Below are 16,873 nucleotides of genomic sequence, written 5' to 3'. Positions count from 1 at the left end.
TTCTCTATTTACATTTTCTCTAAAAGTGTTACTTTCAAGGGGATAATAATTTAAAACATCTTTAAAAACATTACATGCCATGTGTTTCTCTATCCCACAAACCTTCTGATGCAACTGGTATCAAAGGCATCAAAATGTTGCAAAGCTCAACAGCCACATTAAACCTTTACCAAGAGAGATGTTATACGATGAATATTGGCCACTGTAGTACAAGTATATTTTAATTTGACAAACACAGAAACAGAAACGACTCTGATAAACCGAATGATCAAGTAAAGTTGTTATAGTTAGGCCTAATATTAAGAGTCTGGCCCTTCTTCCCTTTCCTTCACTGTTTGTTAATGAACACAAGACGTGCCTGTGTGAATTTAAACCTCTCAAGTCACTTCCTGTTCCCCCATGGCTCTTTACGCTAACCACCTGCTCCACGACATTATGCACAACGCTCACATACAAGCTAACCAAGCTTTATGTACAGTTCTCTGGTTCAGCTGCCAGATTTCAAGCACTAGGCAAAGGTTCGCCAAGGATGTGCAGTTTAGTTTTTACTTATATTTTAAAATGTATCTTTTATTTTTAGCTGGCATCGAGATGTCAGGCCAGCTCAGAGGGAGGGTCTCCACAGAGCAGAAGTTCAGACCAGGGGTTCGCTATCGTAGTCAAGACCGTGTGCATCGCCGCTATATAAGAGACGCTTTTTCAATGAAGTGTGTCAACAGGCTATCTCAAAGTGTTTATCAAGGGTTGACCACACATCTATATACTTCAAAAATACTGAATCACATGTTAATAATGTAAACTATAAAGGATTTTTTTATTTGAAAAGTGTCATTTCTTAGATGAATGTGAAGGTGAATGTACTGAGGTCCACATCTCCAACTTTAGGCCTGCAAACAATTGATATAGTCAAGGACAGATCCCTTTAGTTTGGAGTAGGCCCTACTACCTGATAGTAAGCAGGCAAAAACATAGCCTAAAATACTGAGTCTGACAACAAAATCCCATAACATTTTAGCCCATAATAAAAAAAAAGGAAGATTTTTTAATACATTATTCCTAAACCCATTATTAAAGCAGTACTAAAGTAACTTGTTTACCTTAATAAATCCTTTCCGTAGTCCCTCTGGAGGTAATGCAAGTGTTTTGGGGGGTCTTTCATCTCCCCCTGGTGTCTCTGGCCAGAAAACCACAATTGCAACTTTCCTGCACCAGGTCGGAGGTGCAATACACACTAATGGAATCACAAAGAAGAAGCTAACAGGCTAACGAGCAAAGCTAACTGAGGGCTAGCGCCACTTAAACAGTATTTACAGCCAAGTTTGAGTGAAAAAAATTATCTCCATTGTGTAATTCGATGTAGAATATCCCTCTCTCCCTTTGTGTTTTCTGTCATCGAAGTATTTACTCTCACGGACAATTAATGAGTAAAAAAAAACGTTACATGCTTCGACACCTGCAGTGGCGCTTATGGCCTCTAGGAGCATGCGTTACTTAGTATTGCTTCAACATAAACTATTTTGAATATAATTTCCAGTAACTTTAGATATAGTTATTTATCGGTCTGATAGATATGTGGTTAATCAATGAAATACATTCCTGATCGCTACAGACACACCTTATTGTGAAGTCATTATAAAACACACACCACTTGAACACACTGATTTCTGTGGATTTACTTTTGCCAAAAAAAAAAAAGTAATAAAAAAAAAAAAAGAGACTTAACTAGAAAAATGGACCAACCGAGGACATACAGCAGCATGGCACGCCGTTGGCCACGCCCCTGTCCCGTCAGCCTCGGTGGCATCTGTGTCGGTGCGTCTTATGTGGGAAAGAAGATTCGTATGTGATCCTGTAGTCTGTAGTCTGGTGCTATGTGACCATGTTCGACAAGTGTGAGAAAAAAAATAACATTTAGTAAGAAAAAAATCTGTTACATTTTACAGTGAGTTCAGAAAGTCTTCCAGACCACTTTAAATGATTTCAATTTTATTATGTAGCAGTCTGATGCTGAAATCATTAAATAAAAACAATAGTGGTATTAAATATTCAGACAGCACATTACAAACTGCTCTCAATCATAGTTGTGCAGTTTTTGAACATCAATACAAGTCTGTGTGGTATATTTCATTCATTGCCCGCAACACAGAACGGTATAACGTCTATATAAGCCTAAATGTACTTTTTTTCTTTTTGAACAATGAGAAATAATTGTCAGTATCAGACTTAAACATAATAACATATGCTTAAATAGAGGGGAACGAATACTTCCTGGACCCACTTGAGTGAAGTTTTAAAAAATATATAATAACTATAGGAAATAAAGCACTGTTAAGTTTGAAATCTGCAATGTTGATAGTTTCTTTGACTTCTGAATGGGGTCTTGTGTGAATGCTGTGTGTGTCTGTGAGTGTGGGTGTGATTATGGGTTAGCTCCTTCTTTCTGGACACCAAGTCCATGTCGCTCCATTCTTTTGTACAGATGAAGCTGGAAAAAAAAAGAAGAGGGCAAAAATTTGTAAAATATTGTGTCTGTGACTCCTTGTAAAATATTTTCAAATTGTTTATTACAGAGAATCAGTTATTAAATAATGTTCATATTTTTCACTTCATTTCACCGTGTGGTGTGTTGTTTTTTTTCACAAATAGCAGGAGATTAACGCACTGTTAAATTGGAAAATGGTTATTGTCTGAGAGCCTCTGCTAACAATCATCACAATTACTTTCTGCTAAAGAGTATAGCAATCTACCTGCTAATAACTGATTATCATACAGATATTTGTGGGCATGTTGCACCCAAATCTGATATGCAAATGAGAGAATGCTGCATGAGTAAAAGCTTTGGTAAATCACTGTGCTCTTGATCCATATTGGTACATGCTACTCATTTAGCACGTGAGCAAACGCTTGGTAAATGTTAGTGTATCAAAGTGGGACGCATCACTGCCCCCTAGTTTCCCCCCAGTGTCTAAGAATCAGAACCATTTCCCCCATTGCTAAGACCTATTACTCTGAGATATACTTCAGCCTTTCTCGACGTCTAACATAATCAGTCAAAAATCAATCCCGGACTAAATTGATTATAGATTAGCAATGTCACATCAGAGCGTTGCTATAAAGTCTATGAGGGCTCTGTGCCATGTGTCCGGGTCGTCCAGGTAACACGGATGTCCCGCCCCTTTCATCACAATTATTCTGTGATTGGTGAGGTTCTTCAGGTTGTTCAGCGACACCTCCCCGAGCTGCGAGTCCTGATCCCCGTAGACAATCAGGGACGGGACCTGAAAGAAGGAGAAAGCGTAACTGAAGGGATTTTAAAGATGTCCTCCGTTTCACCACACGTTTGAAGAAGAAAAGAGCCGGGGTTTCACTTTTTCAAAAAAGAGAAATATTACTGAACTATTTCTGTGAAGTGCACAGGATCTATATATGTCCAAATGTGTTATAATATAATAGTGTAGAGTTTGGGTAGACATTCATTTAGAGTTTATGAAAAGAAAGGAATGGCTAATATGACAATAAATGAGAAATCGTCCGCCTGCACCTGGACACTTTGGTATTGCTCAGCGCTGAACTTCTCTGTGCATATTGGAGCCACAGGGATATATGCGCGGATCATGGAGGGATGCTGCATGAGGAACGGCAGAGAGTACATCCCACTTAAGGAGGGGCTGATGATCACGACTGGGGCCAGATCCAGGCTCTCACACACATCTCTGAGGAACTGTCCTGGGGCGAGCTGCCCGACAGGCACCGGGGACGCCGCGGCTTTAGACTGGCCAAGTCCTGACAACACAGGTGCAACAGGTAAACGTCCAAGGAGTTCAGTACATTGTTCTCATTTTTCTCAATTTGCAAGTTTCAATCACGTTGGAAAAATGAATTATTGCACAGTAATGTTCAGTCCTGCTGGTTTACTATGGGTGTGAATTCAGTTCTGCTTCGTTTGTGTGTGAGACACTTCTTGTAGAGAAGACCAGTATTGACACCGATGTAGAGACTCACCTGGCAGGTCTATGGCCACACAGCGGCAGCCTGCTTTGGCCAGAACCTCCAGAGTGCCAATTTTGAGCCAGTTTTCTGATGAAAAGCGAATACCGTGGAGCAGCAGCACTGACAGTTTGGGCTCCCCACTGACAGGTTCACTTTGTCTGAAGAACAGAGGAGAACCGCAGCCCCCCACCTGCACACTGCCCTCTGTCACTTTGACTTCAGACATCCTGCACACAACAAACACTCAACATAAAATAGTCACATTACAAATGCAACAAACACTTAATCACACGTTTGAAGAGTCTCACATTAATGCATTTAAGGCCCTATACCTGTTTATTTCATTTCAAAGAAAAGAGGAAACCAGAAAATAAACTGTTGAGTTTGGACCTCAACTAACATGTTTATGAGCACAGTTCACAACTGAGTCACTTTCACAGAAATGCAACAAAACTCACCTGCAAGTTCATGAAATTGATACAAATGCTTTTACAATTAGATGCACAGTGTTTTCCCCGCAAATGAGGAGGACAAAGCAAATTTCATTCCATAACTGAATTGAAATGCCTCTTACTTTTACTTTATGTAGTGATATGTACATATCATAACTTTCTTTTTTGTTTATTTTACTTGCAACCGCTAAAAACCGAGCACATTTTCTCCAGTTCGGCTTTACTCAATGTAAATGCCTCATTTGAAAGCTAAGACCTACAAAACTGATGTAAATGGGTCTTTTTCCTTATGTTGTTGCCTTGTTGTCGTCACTTGTCGTTCTTTTCCTTCACATTTTTGCCACCTTTTTTGTCTCTTTTTATCACATTTTTGCCACATTTTCTTCACATTTTTGTCTCTTTTTCATCACCTTTTTTCTTCACATTTTTGTCTCTTTTTAATCACATTTTTGCCACATTTTCTTTACATTTTTGCCTCTTTCCTCAAATGTTTGCAATTTTTTCCATCACATTTTTGTCTTTTTTTCTTTGCATTTTTGCCACTTTTTCTTTACATTGTTGCCACTTTTTTGTTGTGTTTTCATCCTCGTTTCCTTCTCGATTTGCCGCTATTTCCACGCTTTCTTCCCCCAGAAGCTTTTAGATTTGAGTAAAGCCAAACTGGAGAAGACGTGGTCTGTTCAGGTGAGGGCTACGAGGTTAAAAATATGTCATTTCCTGCTTTCAAGTCAAGAACAAATACTTTAACAGTTCGCCGAGCTATAGGACACGCCCCTTTTGGCCACTTCACTCCTATAATGGAAAGCTCCAAATCCTTCACCGATGTACAATGTGTGTTCAACAAAAGTGCAGTTATTGAGTCACATTAAAGTCCATTATCTCCATCATGTAAAGCTGTGCAGTCAGGCCTCACTTCTGCAGCTGAAAGTTCACTCCAAGCAGCGTGACCAAAGTCCACAGAAGAACCTTTTCTGCATTTTGAAGGATCTGCTTCACTCTCTGACGCACTTTTCCCCCCCGCACGTGAAGACGCTTACCTCGGACCCCCGGTGAGGCAGACTGCGCTGAAACCACTGCGCTAAACTGGACTTCCCAGCGCTGAGATGAAGCACCGCGGGTTTTGCAGGGCTAATGTCCCGGAAAAACACCCCAAACGTCTTAGCGCCCTCTGGTGTTCGCTTCACGCGCAGCATTTGAGGTGACATCTGCACTGACATGTTCCTTTTTGACAGGGACGGAATGAAAAGGCCTTCTCGGAGTCTGGTGAGTAATGATTAATGCGAATATTGATCTCTGGAGGTCTGTTTGAGTAAAGGCCTCCGCGTGGGCCTGTGCGCGCGCACCGATAATCAGCGTGATCACGTCCAGCTGTGGGTTTACAAAAGACTGATCTTCAGGTCTGTGGATGTCGCCTTCACGGTTGGGTTTTAACTAAATATGGAGCTGGTTTTCACGTGTTTTTTGATCGTGTTGGAAGTGAGCTCAGGTAAGTGTCCTGTGTTGTTCTTTTAGGAAGGTGTTTTTTTGTAATAGTCGAGTCACTGTCCTTAAATTATGCATTTTTACTTGACAATATTGAGAGGATGTGACAAACAGGGCAGCACTGACTATGACCTGTGATAATTTCTACTATCTTTCAAAGAGTGGAGATACTTTTGGAACTTCATAAAAACAAGTAGGGCTGCTCGATTATTGAAAAAATAATAATCACGATTATTGTTGTCATAATTGAAATCACGATTATTCAAACGATTATTTGTTGCCTTTAAAAAAAAGTCTATCTTTATTTATTTATTAATCAAAACACTACACGACACTTTGTTTTCTGGACAGTCATAAAAGTACAAATGCATGAGCCATCCCAGCGCCATGAAATAATGCTAATTTTGTAATAGTTTACTGTTGTAATCGAAATCATAATCAAATTTCGATTAATTGCACAGCCCTAAAAACAAGTGATTTTTCTAAATATGCTTGATGAGGCCACATTTCAGTCAAAACAAGCAGGCGTACCCCATGATTTCAGATGATTTCAGACCGTGACTGTGGCTTCAAGACAAAATGTTAAATGATGGTGAAACAATGAATGCAATATTTCTGCTTTAGTGCATAGAAGTATCACTGTGCTGTATTTCAGTTGGGATAAGCACATGGTTTGCTGATGATCTTGTGTTGAATTCATGTGTTGGTCCAAAGGTTATATGTGAGTAGGCCTGTGCCCATGTCTGACAGTGGCACCAGTCTGTTGTATTTATGTCCGTTCTTTTTTAGCTTATCGCAGTGCCCTGAACAACTTCCAACGCTCTGAGGGCCGGGAGCTGGTGCCCACGGCCTGGAACTTGGCTCGGACGATCACCTACAGAGGGGTGCTTCTGGAGAGCTGCGCCTCTCGCTGTGCCCTGTCTCTGGACTGCAGGTAACCACATCGTGTACACTCTCTGGCAGGGGGGTAGATGTGGGTTTGACCGGGGGTAAAGAGTCCAAGAGCACAGCCAAAGTTTTTTCTAAAGATTTGAATCCCCCTCAGAGCGTTCAACTTCGAGAGCCGCCCAACTGTCACCTGTAAACACCTGCCGTGGGTCGGAGACGGGAGCAATGCGGAGGTGAAGAGGAACGTGAACTGTGACCTCTACGAGAAGAAAGGTTTGGCTTTTGCAGTATGTTTCGTGTATAGTTTTGAAGTTGGATTGATGAACCTCTGTATATGTGGTGAGTGTATTTATTGTTTATCATGTTTCATTTGTTAAACGTTTGCTTCTCCGCTAGTGTACGTGAGGCAGTGCATTGTGGGTCAAGGCGAGGACTACAGAGGGAAAGTGTTCACCACAAAAAGCGGACTGACCTGCCAACAGTGGTGGTCCAAGTTCCCCCATGATCACAGGTTGGATCTGTTCCCTAAAACATGTTGGCACAAACTGATGCAATCCTTGGCATGTTAGTTTTGATGATTACTCTTGTGCAGACATTTCAAAGGAAAATTTACCCTCATGGTTGAAGTGATTATATGAAGTATAAATATAACAGAATGTGAAGCACTTATTAGCTTCACATTAAAATGACCGTCTGTGAGTTTGTGGGCCCGAGCTCGTGTTTCTAAATGCAGACTGTAGACTTTCACGCTCATGGGCGCTCTACAATCTTCAGCTCTATACCTGGCACAGTAAGTGGCTGGACAGACCCCCATGTTTCCACAGCAGTGTTCATTCCCCAAGCTTTTCCTCCTAACGACCGTACCAGACTGGAATATTGTGGGTTTTGGTGGGTTGGGGGGCGCATAGGGCAGCCTGGAGTTTCCCCTGCATCATAAAATACTAGAGCTAGAGTCGGACCATTGATATACTGTATCCCCTCTCGAAAGACGTAGACATTGTTTAACTCACAGTGGGAGAAAGTTTGTTTGTTCTGCAATGTTTTACAAATTGAATAGATTGTGTATAATTCAGCGCAGTATGACGGTACTAGTAATATTACACCATTATTAAATTATTTTTTTATACTTTTATACTAATCCGAATCCCTGGGGCCATAACTTTGACCAATGAGACGAGCTTTCCTGTGAACCTGCCTGTCTACTTTTGCAATCTTACAGACTATCACTTTAAGTAACGCATTTTGAGGAGTTGTTGTATTAGAGTTTGAACACTAGATGGTGCTAAATGATAGATTCTTTAAAACCAAAGCCTTTACATAATTTGTACAAATTGTAATGACTAAAACCTCTAACTCTTGACCATGATCTCAGGTGGATTCCGTCTCCCACCAACGGTCTGGAGCTGAACTACTGCAGGAACCCGGACGGAGACCGCATCGGACCCTGGTGCTACACCACGGACCCAGAGAGGCGCTACGAGAGCTGCAACATCCCTGAGTGCAAAGACGGTACTGAAGGTCGACCTATTGGTGTTGGAACATTGTTTTCTTCCTTTACAAACTTAGGATTTGGATTCATCCAGATAGCGGTGATTACAGTGAGGATGAATAACAATGGAATATTTATTATCTACACATCACATGACCGTTTCTTTCTAGATTTTTGTGACTTCTATTATAATAATGATTATAATGGCTTACACTTCTATTGCACAGCCTGTATTACCAAGTTTCTCAAAGCGCTACACTGTTGTCATTATTCATTCACGCCATATTCATTAAGGTTATGTTCAATCCTGCTTGGGGCACATAATTGGCTTGGGCCAGCCCTGAAAATATGGATGCACTTCTACTATTCCAACATCTCCAGTCACCGTATCCTCTGGTCCAACACATGACATTGACTTCTGACATAGAGACAAGGGGAAGTGCTTTGCCCAAGAACACAACAGTATATCTATCTAAACTACACCCACCCAAAGCGTATTTATGGTTCATTCATCCATCTTTACATGTAGTGTAGTTCATTAGCTGTCATTTCCCCTGGCTGTGTTTTATTATCGATATAAAAAGAAAAGTGGGAGGATGTGTAAAGCAGTGTGATAATGCCCAAGAGCCCATTTTCTGCTCCATTACCAAAGCAACACCCTACGAACTTTAACTAAAAAGGGGGAAATAAATAGCTGTGGCGCTATTTGCACATTTGGTTATTGAATATTGAATGTTTTCTGTGTCTAAGAGTGAGTTAAATGTAGTATAACTTTACTAACCCAAAACGATGTCATAGAGCTGCGTTTGAATGGTTGCAATGGATAGACAGCCGAGACGGCTGTTATTTAAACTGTACAATCTTAAACAAAGGTTATTTAAAATGTCCATTCTCCATAGAGTCTGCTTGTAGGTCATATTTCAGTGGCGTCTAAAATGTTCCTTGCTATTTGCTGTAAATATAATTAATTAAAATACACAGAACCTGAATGATGAGACTTTATTTGGATGTCATTGTGCTACTAGTGGCTGTAATGTGTTTGTTGCAGAGGTGTGTATTACCTGTAATGGGGAGGACTACCGTGGCCAGGTGGACCACGCAGTGAGTGGCCGAGAGTGTCAGAGATGGGACCAGCAGTATCCACATCAGCACATCTACCAACCGGAAAAGTACTGCCCATGTTTTTATTCACAAATGCACATTGCTGGGCTGTATACACACAATGACGAACCATAACATTATGACCTCAGGTGGGTCATAATGCATCTGTGAAAAGAACAGAAACACTGAGATGAAGAAGTGGAGATTGCCTAAGTGCATATGAAGAGTTTTAATGCTTTTGGAAATATGACTTATTCAGAAGGATAACATCAGTTGCATAATTATTATTCTATTTGGTAACACTTTATTTTTAAGTACCCTTGATACATTATACCTACTAAATTTAGTACAATGCTCTGTAACAATCTGTAATAACGTGTACCTATGGGTTAGATACACAATGGAATAATATGTATTTGTAGGTACATAATGTAATAAGACATCACTCTAACCCTAATCGTAAGCCCTAACCCCAAGGGTATTATTACATTATGTACAAAGCACTAATACAAGTTATCATAAAACGCACAATTTTAATGAGAATATCTAACTATAAGTTTTAAAACTGCAAGGTTATAAAGGTTTTCTTTCTTTAAACACATTTGCAAAACCAGATTGCTTTTGCTCCAGGTAATCACTGTTTAACACAACATGAACCTCATGGTCATAATGTTGATCTGGGTATTGGTGGTGTCACATTACTTTTGTTTAGCATCTTTTTTTCTGTCCACAGACTCTTTTAACAACCCAGGAGTATTGTTTTCCTACATGTGAGATCTGTCTCCTCTTTGTCAGATATCCAGATAAAAGCCTGGACGATAATTACTGCCGTAACCCAGACGCATCCCCCGTGCCCTGGTGCTACACCACAGACCCCCAGGTGGAGAGGGAGAACTGTGAGATCAGGAAGTGCAGTGAGTATCAATTATTAACGGACTCTGCTGATTCTAAAATGTGGTGACATCCCCCTGGAAAGGTTGTACCATTTATACAGCGTTTACACAAGAGAAAAAATCTGCTGCTCATTTGACTTGCTGCTATTTCTTTATTGCGTGTCCCGTCATGATGACCACTACTTGCTCTGTCATCATGTCGTCATTTTAGGATTCAGTATCTAGGAGCACAACTGAGTAAAAGTGACTTGTCATCAAATGCAAAAGAGGGTTAATTACCTGTTGCTGCTCAACAGAAATTACACTGTATCTAAACTTGAGTAAAAACGACCTCTACGTTGTCTCTACAGTAGTATTGCATCATTAGCGACAAACATGACCTTAAAGTTTGTCTTGCAAACAAATGAGCGTTGGAAAGCTGTGTGTGTCATTACTGTAGCCTCTTAAAGCACAGGAGACGGGAGCTAAATTGGGCCGGTTCCTGTGGAGCAAGAAGACCTTATTTAACTGTGGGAGTCTCATTATCTTCAAGTGTAATTGCATTTAGAAAGATCACCTTTAGTAGTTAAGTCAAATTGCTTCCCAGATGGTAGACACTTTGCCCTCACTAACTGTGTCTTAATTGGACATTCACTGTTCTTGTGGGTTTTTAGTCTTGTTTACACATTTATCCCTTGTCATATCAGTCGTAAGGGCAGCAGTTAGTATTATTGTATTCATGGGAGAGTAACAAATTATCTATTATGCATTATGCATAGTAATAGAAGAGGAAATGAAAAGTAAACTGCATAACTGTGTTGATGTGTTGGCACTGGAGCATTTTTAAAGTAGCACTCATATTTAATGTTGTGGCCCATGTATTTAGATGCGATCAACCCAAAATGTTGTTCTGTATCGGCAGCTATGTTTGCTCAGATTGACCAACATTGGGTTCAAAACAAACGTATCAGTTTTTGTCCAAGATTTCAACATAAGGGGCAAAGAACTGGCAACACTGGGTTTTCCACAAATTCAAGCGATGAATACAGAGCGCCCTCTAGTGGTGTGCCGTAGAAATGCATTTAAATTGATAGGACTCCAGATTGAGACTGAAGAAGTTGATATAAATGTGTGCCGTTTGATTGGGTTTCTTACTTGTGTGTACGTTTGCGCTTATTTAATTGCGTATCCTGCCTTTCTTAGCTCAAGTGTAGGTTTAAAGGATCATGACAGAATGTATTTGAGTTTCGGCTTAACCTTTTGTTCAAACCTGACCTGTGTGTAGCCGAGGTGCGAGTGGACACGCGCCAGCGCTCCAGCTTCACTACAAACTGTTTCCGAGGCCGAGGAGAGGAGTACCGTGGGAAGGTGAACGAGACCACGTCCGGGATCGCCTGCCAGAGATGGGACGCCCAGTACCCCCATGTGCACCCCTTCTACCCCAGCACCTACGAGTGCAAGTAAGACCCCCATTTACTATATTCTAGCAGTGCAAATCAGGTATTCATGGTTTTCTACTTATTTTTCTATTCATCTGAAAGGATATTTCCTGAATTGGTCATAGTTTTACATCTGTGAAGCTGCTTTTTTATGAATAAAAGACAAAGTATGTATTATATTCTGACTTATGTGCTTTGTTGTGACGCAAACCTTTCCAAACAATGTCCACACTCAAATAAAACTTTCAAGTCTGTATTTATTTATTAGAATATCTATTTAATATGTTGAAGGAGTAAAAGGGGGCTTTAGTTCCTGACAGGGGCTGATGGACGTTTAGTGCTGTCATATTAAAAGCCTGTCATGATCTGAGTGGCAAAGAGGATGTGAAATGAATAATAAACTAAGCCATTTCTCATGCAATTACCAGCTTTTCACTCATGTCTTCAGTCGTGCAAAAGGTAGAACATTGTGGTAGATGTTTATTGCTTTGGGGCAGCAGTGGCTGGTTGTAATAGTTTCCCTCTAACCACAGGTTGACTGTTCCATCTAAGTTACTGGTAATCTTATGTCCTGCTCGTGGCTGTGGTGGCTTCAGTGACAATTTGGGGACGAGCGTTCACTCACAAGCCCATACTGTTGTTGTGTCATCGGGTGAGCCTCCGGTGTCTCTGAACACTGGCCTGGGATTTGAATGCGTTTGAGTGCAAATGTGCAACAAGTGGAGATTGGACTCATTCATGTAAACAGACCATGACAGATAATGGCAATCAGCTAATGTGAGAAGACGAGTAACGCACACCAAAAGTCGCAACAGAGGTGCAGATTTGAGGAAGATCAAAACCGCATCACACACTTGTAGCCGATGTCAAAAAGTGAATTTATTCAAGATCACGTTTTGGCATAGCCTTCATCAGATCAGATCATTTCTTTTTTTTTCTTTTAGAACCACAGTGCATCAGCTAATGTGTTCAAGAACATCAACTGTCCCAGCCAAATAAGCAAATGCATTAAAGAAGGCCAACCATATGTCGATCTGCTCCTGTAGTTTACCGCCATGGTTTGAGGATTTTTGATATACTAATGTAAAGCACTGGTCAATATTTCAGAGGTCTGGAGGAGAACTACTGCAGGAACCCAGATGGCTCTGAAGCTCCCTGGTGCTTCACGTCAGAGCCTGGGGTGAGGACAGCCCTGTGTTTACAGATAAAACGCTGCGCAGACGACATTGAGGCTGAAGGTTTGACAGTTGTACTTTACCATATTATTTACATACAGTTTAAGTCCAAATCTCTAATGATATTGATTTTAATATCCTCACTCATTACATGTATTGTAGCAAAGTCAAAATTGGTATTAATTACTAAGGTCTTTTGGTGCAGACTGTTATCATGAAAATGGAAAGAACTACAAAGGATCAGTACGAAAAACGCGTAAAGGCATCACATGCCAGAAGTGGAGCGTCAACACACCTCACCGGACCAGGTAAGTTAATCGCATTCAAAGTTATTTATGTGTAGGGTTTAAAGGACACAAAGTGTATACGTTTGTATTTCCAGGATCAACACAAGGACTCACCCCGAGGCCAACCTGACTGAGAACTTCTGTCGAAACCCGGATGGTGACCAGCACGGACCCTGGTGCTACACAACAGACCCCAAAACAGAGTTCGACTACTGCGCCATTAAACAGTGTGGTAAAGTGCCCTCACTGCAGACTAACCCCAGCCTCTAATACTGCGGTTAATGATAAATCTGCCTCTTTGGTTTCAGCCGGCGAGAGAATGTCAATGACTGAGACAGTGGGTCAGTTTCTCAGGATACTAGAACAAAGTCACAGATAAAAACCTGTTAATTTTGTAATAATCCTGTTTGAACAGTGAATGTAGAGTTCAGCGAGTGTGGGAAGAGGGACGATCGGATGCCCGTGTCCCGGCTGCGAATCGTGGGAGGAGTTCCTGGGAACTCTCCCTGGACCGTGAGCCTGCGGGACAGGTGAGCGCGTTTATGATTAACCGGTAAAACATTCGGTCTCTTTGAGAATGACCTCTCACCTCATTATGTGCAGGAAAGGACAGCATTTCTGTGGAGGGTCCCTGGTTAACCCCAGATGGGTGATCAGCACCAAACAGTGCTTCTCCTCTTGGTAAACATTACCTCACTTAATGCAGCCCGGTGAATGAGCAGAGTCTGTTTACACGATGTAAAGCTACTTTTTCCCTTGGTTAATGTACATTTGTGGCTATAAAGTTGTTATAAAAGCGGTTATGCAATGCCAGTCCAAAAGTGAATTGCACTTTCACAAACAACATGCAGCTCGTACTAAATTACTCGTGGAAGAGAAGCTTATTTGTATAGCTTCACATGACACAAGTTACCCAGGACCTTTTTACTGTGATACACTCGCACCAACCACTGCGCCACCGTGCCACCCATGCTTATGGACTGTTATTAATTATTATTTATTTGTCATTATACAACTGTCTAACGAAATTGTCAGTAAGAGGAAAATGTTTTCAATCGTCTAGTTTCATGCTGTTCTTACTTATAGTTTAATAGGAATGTGGCATTTTAAAGTGAATTACCGAAAGTGCAACCTGTTTGCAGTTACGTGGATCTGCCGGGATACTCCGCTACTATGGGGACTTTATTTCGGGACCCTGCTGCAGATGAGCCCGGAGTCCAGACCATCCCTCTCACCAAAATTGTATGTGGACCGTCGGAGTCTCAGCTCGTCATGCTGCAGCTCGAGTAGTGCGTGCGATCCAACCCTCAGCATTCATGTACACGTATGAAGAAGCATGACCAGCCAGTTCTGACATGATTTCCTTTCTCCTCCTCTGCAGCCCAGCGGAGTTTAATGAGCGTGTCTCTCAGATCTGCCTCCCTCCAGAGCGCTACATTGTGGCGGAGGGGACGATGTGTGAGATTGCGGGATGGGGTGAGACAAAAGGCGAGTGTAATCCCGTTTAAAAGCATATCACGTCAACTGGTAGTTCAGCATGTCTGCCTGCAGGAAGGGGCCGTGCAGGACCCCATGATTGACAACATGAAATTCTTCACGGTTTTAAATGTTGCAAATATTTAGATATAACAAAACGATCACATTTCATATTAAGCAATTGCCAAGAACTGTAACGTTTTCAGTCTAAATGAAGACCTATATCTGAGCTAAAGCGTGGACTGATGGCATTACTATTATATACACATCTATTTAATAACATCTGCAGTCAGCGCTTCAGGGGCTAACTGTGATCTTCATCTGCCTCCATCTTTGAAGGCACTGGGAATGAGACCGTCCTCAATGTGGCCCATATTCCAGTTCTGAGCAACGGCGAATGCAACAAATACTTCCGGGGGCGAGTCCGGGAGAACGAGATGTGCACCAGCTCTTTCCAGGGTGGAGTGGGCGCCTGCGAGGTATGACCCGGCCCAATGCATTTACATACGTTTGTTTTGGTTAATGGATAATGTTAAGTCAATGTTGAGTTTGTTGTTTATCTAATCTTAAAATGGGAGATGTGCGGTTCATCTTAGGCTTCCAGGGACAGGACAAATGATAATGTGTAACTACTTTTAATAAACAAATGGACATTTTAAAAAGGAATGGCTGACCGACAACTTCATTATCTGTCAGTGTCTGAGCTGAGCAGCATTGGAAGATTCTGATGTTTGTGGTTTATACATTAGAGATGGAAACATGGGACACTTTATCCCCTATGTAGTTGCAGCCTTTGTCCATTCAATTCATCAGTAATAAATTGATTCTGCACATTGTGGTACAAAGCGTGTGTACTTGTAATTATTGTATTAAACCTTTAATCTGAATTTAGAAAATGACTATATTGTAACAGTGTGGTTTAAAGATTGCATAGCTTTAATGTAAAAAGGGTTTCCCCCTTTTTTTTTTTTTTTTTTCTTTTTTCCACAGATCCAGATTCCAGAACTGTCAAAAAGATCCCAACTGTTAAATGTCTAAAAATATGCATGCTCTCACCATGTGTGTGCTTTAAAGAATGCAAACTCTTAATGCTCCTGGTTAGAATCAAAACCTCCTATCCAAAGCATGTTTTACAGTAGACGAATACAAACTAATCCACTGCAATTCAAACGGTCTTTTCTTTAACATTTACAGCAGCGGCCCTTTGAGGTTTTTATTAGCAACTCGGCCTAACTCTTCAAGAATTTGACAACGTTTGTTGCAATCAAAACTGTCCCAGGAAAAGGCGCCCCAAGCTATTTATAGACCCAATAAATCACCCGCTCTCCTGTAGTCGGATAATGGTATGGCGATGGTTCAGGCGAGACTGCAAGATGTTTCCCAATGTGAGCAGTGACAGTCAGCCATAACAAAGACAAATAATGACTTTGGACTGGCGTGTCTTCTGTGTATTCTTCACAGAGGGACTACGGAGGACCCCTGGCGTGTCAGAATCTGGACTGCTGGGTTTTGGAGGGCGTGATTATCCCCATGAGGCGCTGTGGACACCCAGGACAACCCAACATCTTCATCCGCGTGTCCGTCTACGTAGACTGGATCAAGAAGGTCATGGAGATGGCTTAGAACGACACCAGAGACTGAGTAAAAATGCATGTGGGATGTTCTTAAAACTTAAAGTGGTGACGCTACATTTTTAGCGAGCATTTTTTAAAACTTATTTCCATATTTTACTGTAACATTTCCGAGTTCTGTGGACGGTCCATTCACAAGAAATATAAAACCGAGTTTAATGCTTCAAGAGGGCATATGTTTTTAGGTGTTTTAGTTAGTCGTGTTTTTTAATGTACACTAATTTTTATTGACTTCTGCAAACATTTGGACAGTTGTCCTTGACTGTGACACTGTAATGGTGAGTAATTCATAAGCAACTTATGACTTGTAGACCTCATTTTCTAATAAATACTGACATATAAAGAGATCAAAGTGTGAGCAATCCTTTCCAACCACAGTTTTTAAATGGTACAGTAGTTAGTGCAAGTTAGAGCAAAATGTTTTCTTCATTCTTAAAAGCAATACTTAAACCCCTCTTCTATGAAAATATACCAATTTAGGGTTGCAGGTAGTTTTATTTAAAGAGTGAAATTAATGTGGGACTGAATGGGTATTGCAAGTTTTTAACTTCCTCACGAGTTCATTCTTTTGTCAACAAGCGCGATATGATT

At 41.1% G+C, this 16,873-nt stretch overlaps 2 protein-coding genes across 2 annotated transcripts; one reads left to right on the top strand and one right to left on the bottom strand.

The window, feature by feature from the left end:
* Positions 1-2,727: 2,727 nt before the first annotated feature.
* abhd14b (abhydrolase domain containing 14B) lies at positions 2,728-5,618 on the bottom strand. The gene is made up of 4 exons (XM_079578701.1): positions 5,480-5,618; positions 4,003-4,217; positions 3,542-3,783; positions 2,728-3,278 (listed from the first exon to the last, which is right to left on the bottom strand). Exons 2-4 carry the CDS (start codon positions 4,214-4,216, stop codon positions 3,099-3,101), a joined length of 636 nt encoding a protein of 211 aa, XP_079434827.1. The 5' UTR covers position 4,217; positions 5,480-5,618; the 3' UTR covers positions 2,728-3,098.
* Positions 5,619-5,688: 70 nt separating this feature from the next.
* On the top strand, positions 5,689-16,442 carry mst1 (macrophage stimulating 1). The gene is made up of 18 exons (XM_079578700.1): positions 5,689-5,928; positions 6,714-6,858; positions 6,970-7,085; positions 7,209-7,323; positions 8,185-8,321; positions 9,350-9,470; positions 10,198-10,316; positions 11,560-11,734; positions 12,821-12,951; positions 13,094-13,196; positions 13,271-13,407; positions 13,484-13,516; positions 13,591-13,705; positions 13,779-13,856; positions 14,318-14,464; positions 14,557-14,663; positions 14,991-15,130; positions 16,113-16,442. The coding sequence occupies exons 1-18, from the start codon at positions 5,880-5,882 to the stop codon at positions 16,272-16,274; spliced, it is 2,130 nt and encodes a 709-aa protein (XP_079434826.1). The 5' UTR covers positions 5,689-5,879; the 3' UTR covers positions 16,275-16,442.
* Positions 16,443-16,873: the final 431 nt, after the last annotated feature.

The sequence above is a fragment of the Gobius niger genome (genome assembly GCF_951799975.1).
Source record: "Gobius niger genome assembly, chromosome: 20".
In the NCBI taxonomy this organism is placed as follows: domain Eukaryota; kingdom Metazoa; phylum Chordata; class Actinopteri; order Gobiiformes; family Gobiidae; genus Gobius; species Gobius niger.
Note: the sequence above shows the minus strand (reverse complement) of the source record. Positions and strands in the feature narration are given on the sequence as shown.